This window comes from Mandrillus leucophaeus, unplaced genomic scaffold (genome assembly GCF_000951045.1).
Source record: "Mandrillus leucophaeus isolate KB7577 unplaced genomic scaffold, Mleu.le_1.0 Scaffold938, whole genome shotgun sequence".
NCBI classification, from domain to species: Eukaryota; Metazoa; Chordata; class Mammalia; order Primates; family Cercopithecidae; genus Mandrillus; species Mandrillus leucophaeus.
Window position 1 is genome coordinate 1094501 of NW_012110230.1, and position 14313 is coordinate 1108813.

General features: G+C 34.1%; 1 protein-coding gene across 1 annotated transcript in view; it reads left to right on the forward strand.

Annotated features, from left to right (window-relative positions):
* PTPRC (protein tyrosine phosphatase, receptor type, C) overlaps positions 1-14313 on the forward strand; it is a 132271-nt gene that overhangs the window by 92696 nt on the left and 25262 nt on the right. The window contains exons 14-20 of the mRNA XM_011970254.1: positions 2946-2977; positions 4021-4081; positions 10014-10122; positions 10826-10860; positions 13344-13453; positions 14008-14098; positions 14189-14265. Of these exons, the coding sequence (XP_011825644.1) occupies positions 2946-2977; positions 4021-4081; positions 10014-10122; positions 10826-10860; positions 13344-13453; positions 14008-14098; positions 14189-14265 (515 nt within the window). The remainder of the gene's footprint in view (positions 1-2945; positions 2978-4020; positions 4082-10013; positions 10123-10825; positions 10861-13343; positions 13454-14007; positions 14099-14188; positions 14266-14313) is intronic.

A 14313-nucleotide genomic window follows, 5' to 3' on the forward strand; every position in this document is an offset into this window, starting at 1 on the left:
CTCTGATGTTAATGGAATCATACTTAAAAAGTCTCAATTATTTCACTTGAAAATTTTTATTCCTATAACTAAAGTCAGTGGTGTAAAGCAAATGTTTCATTGGAATATTTTAGAACTTCAATACGACTTAATTATAGTTAAATTATTGCTTCTGTGTTAAGAAGCACAACACTTTATGCACAACAGATTATTACTTTACCAAATCTACCTTTTCTTTACTTTGGCTTTCTGTCTTTATTAACGTGGAATTTTTCACTTGCAAAATTTCACACGTACCTTGAGATTAGAAAATATTTGAAATAAATCCTAGAAAATACTAGTGAGCATACAGAATTTAAAATACTCATTATCTCACTGTCTACTGATCATATTTTGTACATATATTTTCATAATATACACATTTGCATGCATTTAACACATGTATTATCGACATTCAGAATACAGTTTGGTAAACTGTATTTTTAATACATCATTATATCATGCACACCTTTCTGTGTTAAATATTTAACTACTGTGTAGTATTTAATGACTATAATATTCTATGTATGGCTTCATCATATTCTATTAACTATAACTATGTTGGTCTCTATTATAAACAACATTCAAATAACACACTTATTGGTAAAGCAAAATTTTTGAATATGTCTTTAATAATTTGTTTCATAAATTCCTAATAATGCATTTATTGGGTTAGAAGGAATGTATATGTATTTTGGGATTTTTTGGATATGTAACTTTTTTTTTCTATAAAATTTACCAAATTGTCCTTGTGTATCAGTGCATGAAATGACTGCTTCTTGAGAAGTTCACCAACACTGAATATGCCTTTCTTTTTCTTTATTTGGAGGTTGAAATATGCTATGAAATATATTTGGGGGTTGAAATATGGTAAAAAAAAACTTTATTTTAATGAAGTTTCTTTACTTATTGTTCTGTGTGTTATTCTTTACCTCTTTTATCCAGTTTTCTCTGGAGAAATGCTTTGAATATTAGTGATAGTAAACTCTTTGTCACATGCGTAATAAATGTTGTTATCAGTTTATAATTTGCCTTTTAATTTTCTTCACAGCAGTTTAAGTCTTACATAATTCCCCTTTTTATTTTTAAACAAATGTATCTGTCAGTTTTATTCCTGTTAAATAGAAATTTCCATAATTAACTTTTTAATATGATGTTGACAAATGACTCTATATTCTTTTTTTGTTTTGTTTTGTTGTTGTGTTTAGTTTTGTTGTTGTTTTTTGTTTTGAGATGGAGTCTTGCTCTGTTGCCCAGGCTGGAGTGTGGTGGTGCAATCTCAGTTCACTGCAACCTCTGCCTCCCGGGTTCAAGTGATTCTTCTGCCTCAGCCTCTCGAGCAGCTGGGATTACAGGCACCTGCCACCACACCCGGCAAATTTTTGTATTTTTAGTAGAGATGGGGTTTCACCATGTTGGCCTGGCTGGTCTGGAACTCCTGACCTCAAGTAATCCGCCTGCCTCAGCCTCCCAAATTGTTGGGATTACAAACGTGAGCCACTGCGCCCGGCCCATATTCTTTATCACTTAAAGAAATGTTTTTTTTTATTTATAAACTTTTTGGTTTTGTTTTTGAACTGGAAATGTCGGTTAGAGTTTATCGATTTTTATGGCATTATGATAGATGATGCCATAGTTGTGATGGCCTGGTGTGATTTGTTTATATGATGCAAAACCATTGTCACATTCTAAGAGAAAAACCCCTGCTCTGTCATTGTGTGCTACTCTCTCAGAGTATTATTGAAATCAAGGCTATTATTTTATTGTCTTTATTAGTAGATATTCAGAAAGGAGATCATTCAGTGAGTAGAGATGTTGTTGACATAGGCGTTGGATGACATCATTCTTATTAAATTTGGTATAAAGGTTACACTGATCTGATAAACATACTGCTTATATGTTCCTGTTTTTCTATATCATATAACTTTTTAAAAATTTTTATTATTATTTTTTCGAGACAGAGTCTCACTTTGTCACCCAGACTGGAGTGTAGTGGCGTGATCTCAGCTCACTGCAACCTCCGTCTCCCAGGTTCAAGCGATTCTCCTGCCTCAGCCTCCCAAGTAGCTGGGATTATGGGCATGCACCACCATACTCGGCTAATTTTTGTATTTTTAGTAGAGACGGGGGTTCACCATGTTGGCCAGGCTGACCTGGAACACCTGATCTTAAGTGATCTGCCCACCTTACCTCCCAAAGTGCTGGGATTACAGGTGTGAGTCACTGTGCGAAGCCTACACTCTATAACTTTAAATAGTATAGCAGTGATTTGTTCCTGAAAAATTTGTTTTCATTCCTTTCATGCAGAGAAATTCTTTACGACTCTTTTATATTTTCTTTCAATAGGATTAGTCTTTTCAGATATTTTAATCTTTTTGAGTGAGTGTGCCATATACACTTTTTTCAAAGAATAGTCAATGTAGAGAAAATATTTTGTTATTGTCACATCATCACATATTATACTTCATTTCCCACTGCTTCCCCAGTGTCCATTAAGCTCCAAGTGCACTGGTTTCTCTGTATTTTCTAAGAGGCACCTAGGTGTTACTCTCTCTAGCTACCTCACTCCATGCTCTTCCCACTTCCTAGAATATGCCTCTCCCACTCTTCAAATCTTATAAGTTACTCTGGAAAAATATAGGTTTACATCATATTAAAATAGAACCTTAACATTCAAACTAGGAGATACTCAGTTTCGAATTCTCTTCCCCTACTCTTCAAAAGACTGTCTTTTATTTTCTTTGTTATACTTGCCATATCTTCTTTTTATGCTTATTTCTGTCTCCACTATCATGTTTTGTGTTTACACCTTCATGAGAGCAGTCATTTCAGCTTTTTCACCATTGTGATCTCTGGTTAACAAATTAATGAAGTCGATTTATTATTATTACTTTTCTTTTCCATAGATTTATTTTGATGTTCTTCAGGTGACTTTCGGATTAAAACTGTTTTCATCCTTGTAATTTTTTTTTTTCATTTTTATAAACTAAAGGAAAAAAAAGGCTATGGATTGTACTTTGATTGACTGTATCCCATGTCTATATTGTTTATCACTAATTTCTGAAGGCCTTCACATGATATGTAATCAATGATTCTTAAAGTAAAACATTTTGATTATTGATGATTTCTAATGAGTCTGCAGTTATAACTTGGAAGAGTTTTTAATATATCCATTATTTAAGAGAGATTTTCTACATTTCTGGTGCTTTAATTTCTTGTTGCTATTAATTATTAATTTGTAAAAGTTAATTGGCTTTTACAATTTCTGCCTTTTTGGATTTGTAGAATAATTTTTACAGCTCAGTGTATGATATTTATGAATATTCTGTGAATATTGAGTAAATTATATATTCTCCATAGGATAGCTTAGATATATATTTGTCAGATTTATTATATTTATCATTATTCTCTTTGAATGATATTATTCAAATATATTTTACTTAAATTTTTTTGGTCAAAGATTTTACTTCTCTTTGGCTCCTTTCAGTTTCCCTGTATATGTAAATTGTTTTCACTTTATTTGCATTACTTTTTATGAGACACAGGTGTTTATGATCCTTATGCCTATATAGTAAATTTTTTAAGGGCCATTAAAAAAGTATGTGCGTTTTATGTATAATTCTAATAAACAGCATATGGTTGAATTTCCTTTTTAAATGAAATATTAGCCTATTAATAGTGAATTTTACCTTTTAGTTATGAACATTTTGATGTATTGGATTTTATTTCTTCATCCAGTTTCATTTTTTAAATAACTATTTAATAATTGTTGAATAACTATTAATATTATTATTGCTAAGTGAGATAAGATATCTTTTTGTCTTTCAAATATATTTGACAACATACCGACATAACCTTGAAGTTTAATTTTAAAGCAAATCAGCATAGTTTTAATGTAAATACACAGCATGGTGTGAAAAATAATATATATGTTTTACATTATAATATAATGTAGAAATAATTAGAAAACTAATTATTTTAATTTTTGTTACTGAAATTCAGGCCTATTATCACAATGGAAAATATTCTGGAGAACCAGTTATTTTACATGAATCAACATCTTGTAAGTTATCACTGGGCTATTTATTATATGTATTAAGATATATATAAATGCTTATTTTACACTTATAATCACATTTGATTGTTAAATGCTTCAATTATGTCTTTTCCATAAATATGATATTTTTAATTGTCAGTAAAACCATATATATATAGGCTAAATATATTAAAATACAATATCTTAAATTCAAGTTAGGAGATCCAATTATTAAAGGATTGTTGAATTTATAAGAGGATTTATATACCCAAACTATTAAATTATGATTATGTTTATGAAATATCATTATGTTAGTAACATTTTTTGCATACTATTTTAGATTATTTGTTTATTTTATTGTCTCTTTAGCATATGCTTAGCAGAAGTGGGCCTTCAATATGAGTCTGTCCTGATTTACCTAATGGAAGCTATGATAAGCCCTCCCTAATAACAATATAGTTATGTAAATGTTTATCATTGATATTTAAAATATTTTAATCAAATTAAAAGTGTACATGAAAAAATTACTTATGATTAAATTTCATTATAATAATGAAAATAACAGCTGCATGTTACTTTCCCCACCCACGATTCTGTTTGCCAGGCAACCACTTTTAACCATTTCTACTTTTGGGTCTCCTTATGGTTTCCTTCATATTTATATATACATGCACACACACACATATATACACACACACACACATATATACACATATATACATATATATGTAAAAGCAATATTGTATACTGCTCTTTCTAGAGTTACTAACATTACCAATTGATCTGAGCCTATGGAGGAAGGAGACCTAGTATGCTATTTTGGGCTTTTTCTACCGGTTAACATTGTAAATAGAACTATTTAAACTGTATGTACTTTGTTGTCAGCAACTTCTAGGTCTTTCTATCTTTGCCACTTCTAGGTCTTCCTCTCTTACATACATATGCATGTGCAGAGTCACTGATATGAATGCAAAGTCAAAAGAGAAAATATAAAAACAGCTTATTTTCCAAACTGCTTTACTAAGCCCTCTGTAAAGTTGTAGTTCTTTCTGCTCAGATTTATGAAACAAAACCTCTTTGTGTTAAATGTCAAAAAAAAAATCCAGCAATATAGCTTTGATTTTATCTCCACATTACCTTTTTCTTTTATAACATCTTTATAATAAAAATGACTTCATGGAATCTTTCCTATTAAATTGTAAATAATTTATAGCGGTCATAGACTCAGCTGAACATCTCACACTCACATCTTAATAGGCCAGATCTGAAACTATTTCACTTGGGAAGACACAGAACAGAAAGCACAGCATGCTAGCCAGGGAGCCTGGCAGTGGGAATCCTTGCAGCAGGAACCCTTGCAGCAGTGCACGCAGTAATCCAGCTACTTTTCTTATGACACTCTCAAAGACAACTGAGATATGAGAGAATGAGACCACATGTGTAGGTGTAGGAGCTGCATTCCAAAAGGAATCGTATTTCTTATACTATTTCCATGGGCATAGCTTCCAGACATGCCGACAGGGGAGGGTGTGCTCAGTTATGAGCGAGCACTGCACTCAGGGAAACACAAAGCTAGTACTTCCCATGAGGACAATAGAGTTCATATATAGCACTCCCTGTTCAGGTGTAATTTAGCAATCAAGGGTCATTTTGCCATTAGCAATGTTGTCTGGTAACCAGCTAATATTCCACTTTTATCAGGTTTCCAGGTCAATGGAGCCAAAAAATTAGCCCACATCCTTTTTCCACAAAGGAGACAACATTGTATTCACTCTCCGCTCACAATATCATTACCCTAAGAGATAAATAATATAGTTACTTTGAAAATAGTGATATCTATTCCAGGAAAGGACTTGGTTTGTGAATTGCTAGGGTACAGCTACTAGAGATGTGTTGTTGGGATTCCCCAGCGTAACATTCCACCACCCATATTTTGATGTCATTGTCAATTGAACTCCTGGGGACCCTTTCTTCTTCTTCTGATCTGGACTCTCACACCCCATCTTAAAATATTCCTCCATCAGTTTTCTGGTTTAGATTTGCTGTATCACACATTTTTTTTTCCTTCTGATTTCACTAACATATGTACTCTAGTATAAGAAAAAAGTATTCCAATTCTCCCATACATAAAAATATCTTTATTCTACTCTGGCACTTGTTCAGTGTGTCGAGTAGATATAAAATTCTAAGCTAAAAATTTTAGAATTTAAAAATTATTTCTGTCTTATTTTCCTGAATCCAATTTTACTTTCTAATTTCATCCTGATTCTCCCTCTCCCTCTCTCTCTCTCTATATATATATATACACACACACACACACATATTATATATATACACACACACACACATATATATCTTTATTTATTTATTTATTTATTTTGGTCTGTTTCCAGGTTTTCCTCCCCTGGAAATATTAGGTTTCTCTGTTTATTCTTGGTCTTACCTGAATTTTTTGTTTGTTTGTTTTGCTTTGTTTTGTTTTTGTTTTTAGAGGGAGTTTTGCTCCATTCTTGTTGCCCAGGCTGGAGTGCAGTGGCACAATCTTGGCTCGCTGCAGTCTCTGCCTCCTGGGTTCAAGTGATGCTCCTGCTTCAGCTTCCCGAGTAGCTGGGATTACAGGCATTCACCACCATGCCTGGCTAATTTTTGTATTTTCAGTAGAGATGGGATTTCACCATGTTGGTCAGGCTAGTCTTGAACTCTTGATCTCAAATGATCCTCCTGCCTTGGCCTCCCAAAGTGCTGGGATTACAGGTGTGAATCCGGCCCTGAATCTTTTTCATCCATTTTTCTGGATGCTATTGACCTTTGTAACCTGAAGATTTATGTATCTGATATTCTTTGCTGCATTTTCTTCCCATAGTCTTTTGTCAAGTCTATTAGTCATAGAACTCATAAGTCGACTTATTATTTTGGCATTCCCCTTTGGTGTTGCTGGTTTCCTTAAGAGCTTGGTTCTTATTGGTAGTCTAGTCATAGTCACAGTGAGACAAAAGGAAAGGTTGATCAGATGTTCTGTGGTCCTTAGAAGATCTTGATGACTGAGGAGATTTCCTATGATATTGTTGATTTATTTTTTTCTGATATCATTCATTATCACCAACAATCAATTAATCTCCAGAAATTAATCTCCAGAATCACCCTACTCCTTGTCATAGGGTAAAGTGTGAAAAAGTGGTTCTTCTCACAGTAGGATGGGAAGATAGGTGTCCAACTATTGCATATGTGGACAATTACAGTGTCCTCCTAATTTTAGTCCTGCACCTCATCCCTTCTCTGTACTGGGTCTGACTTTATTCTGAGTCTCTCGCTGCTTTCATTTAATTTTCCTTCTGTCTTCTCCTCCCTGGTAGTATTTTTTCAAGAAGATATTTGTTGTTGTTGTTGTTGTTGTTGTAAATAGACATTTGACTTCCATGTTCTGACCCATGTTTCACATTTACTGCATATGTCACTTGCAAACCTGAGACTCAGGCATTCTGAGCAAATGGAATCTGTTCCTTTGATTTAGGCTGTGGCCTCCTTTCCTTTGTTTTCTACCTTCTACAACTTGTTGAAATTGCTCTACCTCTAATTTCCCTTCTCTCATTTTCTCTGTCATTATAGATCTACGACATTTTCAGTTCTTTAATATTAGCAGAGTTCCTGGAAAGAAGGGGGAAACACATGTGTGCTTAGAATGCAAGCTTTATCTGAAGACTGGCTATTTTATTATTAAGTTTATTGAGAAAAGTCTTATGCTGCTTAATATTTTTTATAACCTAATCTAATTCATTATTATGGATTGGAATGCTAACTTATAGTCACTTGCAGTTTCTTGCAAAATCTCACTTCAGAGTGTTCTAGAGGTTAGATGTTGCCTCTGATGAGGTTTTTATTCACAAAATCTGGAAACAATCATGCTGATTGATATATGTATACTAGTAATCACTGGTATGGATTGACAATTTCAGTGAAAAGAATTTGAGATAGAGATAAGACAAGGAACACTTTGGGTCATTTTAGGAGCCTATTGCAATAAGAACTTCTTGCCTAAAAATGTTCACTGCCATCCACCTATATATTCACGTTCATCTATCTATCCATCTTTATATATGCCAGCAGTATAAATACCCCTTTAAGGGAGATAACATTGTATATGAGGAAACTCAAGTTTGGATAATTTAATCTATTTGCTCTATGAGTCAAAGAAATGACAGAGCCTGAATTCAAGCTCAGGTTACAGTCTCTATCTGAAATTACTTTCAATATTCCTATTTGTATGAGTTCCCAGTTACAGAAATTTTGGTCATGAGATGAACTGTTTCTGGCAGCTGTTTGCTTGGTAGAGTCATTTCCATATTTCCAGTTGTGGAAGAACTGTCTCATGCTCAAGGCCTCCACTCACCATACATAAAATACGTCCCCTCTACTTCCTTATCACCCTACTTATTTTTTTCAGACTATATGAAAAAATACATAATTATTTCATTTGTTCACTTACCTTTCTTTTTTCTTTTCTTTTTTGACAGAGTCTTGCTCTGTCGCCCAGGTTGGAGTGCAGTGGTGCAATCTTGGCTCACTGCAACCTCTGCCTCCTGGGTTCAAGTAATTCTCATGTCTTAGCCTCCCAAGTAGTTGGCATTACAGACACACACCATGCCTGGCTAATTTTTTTGTATATTTAGTAGAGATGAGGTTTCACCGTGTTGGCCAGGCCGCTCTGAAACTCCTGGCCTCAAGTGATCCACCCACCTCAGCCTCCCAAAGTGCTGGGGTTACAGGGGTAAGCCACTGTGCCTGTCTGTTCAGTTACCTTTCTGGTGTCTGTTTCCCCCAAAGAGAATGCAAATTTCCTGAAAACTAATATTTTTTTCTGCCTTATATTCTGTAGCATTTCCACAGACTGTCTTCCTTCTTATCTTTACAGTCCTTCTTATCTTCTAACCTACTTGACCATTTACTTATTTCTTCTGTTTATTATTAATTATCTATTTTTCTTCACTAGAGAGTAAGTTCTATGAGAACAGGACTCTTGTTTTTCTTTTTGTAGATATCCTAAGTGCCTAGAGCTGAATTTGGCAGATGACCAAAGGCCAAAAATATTTTTTGTGAATAGTGAATAATTAGTGCTTACTATGTCCCAGCCACCGTGCTACGTGTTTACTGTAAATCAACACCTTTAGTCACATTTTAGGATTTTGGGAAAGGAGGGACAAAGATAATAAGAAATCTGGCCAAGTTCCCAACTAAGAAGTGGTAGAGCTAGGGTTGGAAGCTAAGCAGTCTGGCTCTGGAGCTGAGGCTCTCAAGTCACCGCATTATTTTGCTGCATTTTCACTACATAAGAAAAGGTGAATATACTGGAGATATTTCCAACACAACCTCTCTTCTATGCCCTTTCCTTAGGAAAAGGCAGGATTTCACATTAAACTTAGTGAATATTTAAGTCAGGGTAAGTCTTATCCTAACTACAGAATGAAACCATTTTTGTCTCTTGAATTGATTTTACACCTCAATGAACAGGTAAGAGGGTTTATCTTTGTGAAGTAGAAGTCTTTCTCATCCCCTTAAGAGACTACCCTCTTCTGCATACGAAGTTAAACTATATGAGTTTGTCTCCAAAAATTATAATAACTGGATTACCTCCTTGATCCCTTCAAAATGAAGTGTCTGGAAAAAAGAGAATTAAATTTAAATGTGTCTTATAAAAGAACTTCATTTAATCAAGAGAAAGAGAATTGTTCTTCTCTTCTTACTCTCCTTAAATATAAAATGTTTTTATTGGTTCTAAACAATATGGCCAAAGTCACAGAATTAGAACTTTATTGTATTTGACCTTATTCTAAAATGTTTATTTTTTCAAACCTCACAATAAATTGAAAAATATTAAAATGTAAATACTTTGGAGGTGATTATTCAACCAGTCTAGCAAGTTGTTTGACAATGGTTCTCTGAATGTATTATTTTTCATTTCTAGATAATTCTAAGGCACTGATAGCATTTCTGGCATTTCTGATTATTGTGACATCAATAGCCCTACTTGTTGTTCTCTATAAAATCTATGATCTACATAAGAAAAGATCCTGGTAAGAGCTGATTATGAATTTTCAAATAATAATGGTAGTGGTAATGGTGCAAACGCATATCCATATGACAGTGAGGGAACCAGTTAAATGAAATATGTGAACTAGAGAGAAGACAGCATAAAGCCCACTTCATGACAGAACTTTTAATCAAAAACTTTTAGTGTGGTTTTATTGGTTTGAATTAAACATTAATATTATTTTCTTAATTTACTAATAATATTGTGGACTTGTTTATTAGTAACCAGTGAAAAGAACGTGTGTGTTTTTTAGTACAAGGTGGGTCAGAGGGATCTAGGAGTGACAAAAGCAAAAGAAAGGAGGGAGATGTCTGGGGAAGTTAATGTGTTTTGTTGGCCAGAAACAACCACATCTTATGAAAAACAGAAGATTTAAAATAAAATCATTTGGCTACTTATGTGAGTTTAGCAGACAAGTCTTGGTTGTTTCTTTTCCTCCCTCACCCTCCTCTCTCCTCTCTGACTCTCCTCTCTCCCATCCTTCTGTCCTGCCTTTGCTCCAGGCTCTCTTCCTGCCTTCCCTCCTTTCCTCTTCTCCTTTCCTCTCTTCTCCTTTCCTCTCTTCTCCTTTTCTTCTCCCTGACTTCCTTCCTTTCCCTTCAATGTATTCATTAAATATAAGTTAAATACCAACTGAATTCTGTGCTTCTTGAGAATATAGAAACTTATTTTTTCTATTTTCACAGCAATTTGGATGAACAACAGGAGCTTGTTGAAAGGGGTAAGTATGCATATTTTTTGCTGATGAATATTCCTTCCCCTGCATTTGAATCCATTCATTTTATTTCATTTATTTATTTATATGTATTTTAAGACAGAGTCTCATTCTGTCGCCCAGGCTGAAGTGTGGTGGTGTAATCTCTGCTTACTGCAGCTTCCGCCTCCAGGTTCAAGCAATTCTCTTGTGCCTCAGCTTCCCAAGTATCTGGGATTACAGACACAAAGCACCAGGCCCAGCTAATTTTTGTATTTTTAGTAGAGATGGGATATCACCATGTTGCCCAGACTGGTTTCGAACTCCTGACCTCAAGTAATCCGCCCACCTTGGCCTCCCAAAGTGCTGGGATTACAGGCATGAACCACTGCGCCCAGTCCCATTCATTTTAAATAAGAACCGGGCATTTTTAATTTAACTTGGACTTCTGTTGATACAGTGATAAAACTTAAATTCCTTTACTCACTCAGCACCTGTGAAGTTCCCAGTGTACGCCAAGCATTGTGCCAGGTACTGAGAGTACTACAGTGACAGGCACAGACTCTGCCCTTAAAGGGTTCGTAATCTAATAGAGGAAAGCAGATATATCAACAAATACGACGGTAATTTGATACATGCCCTAGTAGTTGAATGTGTATGATTCTATACATATATAGAAGATAGAAAACTGTGTGCGAGGGCGGAAATCTGGTCTGTTAAGATTGTGGGGAACCAATGGACCAACAAATTAGGGAGTGGTGGAGGGAAGAGTGGATGAAAGTCACAGAGATGGGGAGATGGTACATCTCCTCAAGTCCCTGACAGGGTGGAATGCTGGCTGCTCCCAGCATTTGTCCATAAATAAAGACGCATTTATGGACAGCAATAAAGAACAGCAATTTTACTTAGGAGAAGAAAACAAATTTGTTTATCTTTTTTTTCGACATTTATATTATTTAATTTTTTAAAAATGTGATTTCTAATCCAATAAAAAGGGACAAAGTTGAACCTTTGCAGAAATTGAACTTTTGTTTACAATAAAGAAATTTACTTGCTTTCTCATGCTTAAGACAGGAATAATTTCAGAAGTCCTTTGTCTGTGTTAATCTATGTTAGAAGTGTTTCCCTCTGGTAATAGCAGGTACCAGGTCTCTATGCAGAAACTTTAGGGTTGAATCTTTTGTGCTCCTTAAAAGGCTTTATTTTTATTTGCAGAATGTAACACTATCTGATCCCTTATTACATATTTATTCATTTGGTTGTTGATTATACTCCCCTAACTAGAATGTAAGCTTTGTGAAAGCATGGAGGCTTTTTTTCTTATTCACTGCTTTATGCCCAGTACCAAAGTGAGTACCTAGGATTTGATAATTATTAGTGAATAAATAACACTGAGATAGGGTATCCTGAGGATTCATTTTCATAAACTGAGGGAGGAATGAAGAGAGCAATCAGTAATAAACACCTGAGCAGAAAAGGAAAATCCATCTCAAGGAGTTAAGGTGGACTTGGAAAGTGTCAATGAAATATTTTATCTCAAAATTGATACTGATTGCACCTTGGAATGCAGTAGAATTTACTCATTCAGACCCCATGAAACCCGGAATGTGGCCCTCAGTTCAGAATGAATGAATACCGGGCATTCCCAACAACCTAAAGAAACAATTGCATATAGCCAGTTTGATAGCTGTGATTGGATAGAAAGTTTCCATGGGCAGTAAGATAAATGGGTGGCCCTCATGGATACCTTTTTTCTTTATCTGATAAATGGGTAAAATTAATATGATTATTGAAAGAAATACTATCTGTAGTGCATGGAAGAGTAGGAGAAACATACTTTTTACATATGTGACAGATTAAATTCTCTTACCTTTCTAAAGGGTTTGGTTTTCAAGTTCCATATGCAATTATAGCTTTTTATGGTTAGTATACTTTTTTACTATTTAGTAAGTTATTTCACAAACATAGTATATAATGTGTTTCATGTACTTGAAGCAAAACGAATTAACACAACTGTTTCACCGTTTAGTGTAAACAGATGATCAAATTAAGCTGTGTCATGGGTATAAGGGTATTAATCATATTGTCTTATTTCATTTGCATGTTTACAGCATTTTACAAGTTGAAAATGAAAACAATACAAAGAAAAATAATAATTGTATTATAAATAAATAAGTATGGCAATTGCTATAAAATGCATATTATCAAACAAATGTGAATGTCCTTATAATGGTGATGTTTAGTCTGGCATCCCTTCTCTAAGCATAGAAAATGGGGAAGAACATTCTGGTAGAGGGAACAATATAAAGCCCGGAAGAGATCTGAAGTACAAGATTGAGCAGTCATTGATTTGTAGGTAAATGTTTGGATGTGTGTGAGATTTCTCAGATGAAATGTATACGAAGAGGAAAGAAGCTAAAGGATTGAGTACACGGTGTAAATTTAATGAAATGTGTATGCCCACCTGAAAGACACATATAACTAGTACTGAATCTTTAATATGTTTCCAGATGATGAAAAACAACTGATGAATGTGGAGCCAATCCATGCAGATATTTTGTTGGAAACTTATAAGAGGAAGATTGCTGATGAAGGAAGACTTTTTCTGGCTGAATTTCAGGTGTGTGTTGCTTTTGTTATATGATAAATTCAACATCAAGACAATTCCACTTTACATGTATTTATATTGCAATTTACCTTCATAATTTATCCCACTTGATATTGCAACATAAGCAAAATAGATATTATTAGCAGATATGTATGAACCAGAAGGAGACTCATAGAGGTTGACGAGATTATAGTGTGGAGCTAGTAAATATTTCAATGTAATGCTTTATTGTATTATGAAGTTGTGTCACAGAATGTATTTGGCTGATTTTGTAGTTGTACTCTAGGTACTCATCCAAGTATCTGTTTTTAAATGAATTTGATAGTGACACAACAACTAATCCTAAATTTGTCCCTACTCAAGAGATTTGTTCTGAAAGTTGTCAATCATTATTTTTTTTTAAAAAAAGTGATTTTATTTTTACATAATTCCTGATCTTAATTTCAATTACTCTAAGCAAATTTTTTTAGCAATATGAGGAAAATGTTTTACAGGATATCTCATTTGCTCAAAACGATCATTTTTCCTGAATCTTCTGTGATCCAAGAAATCATTGTTTCTTTCAGAGCATCCCGCGGGTGTTCAGCAAGTTTCCTATAAAGGAAGCTCGAAAGCCCTTTAACCAGAATAAAAACCGTTATGTTGACATTCTTCCTTGTGAGTACTTACTGAGTATTGAATTCTCATATATTTAGGCCACTTGATTATTCATTATTTCACTTGTTTATTTTTCTTTTCCTTAAACAGATGATTATAACCGTGTTGAACTCTCTGAGATAAATGGAGATGCAGGGTCAAACTACATAAATGCCAGCTATATTGATGTGAGTAAAAATTTGCATTTTTCCTTTTTTTTTTTTTTTTTTTTTTTT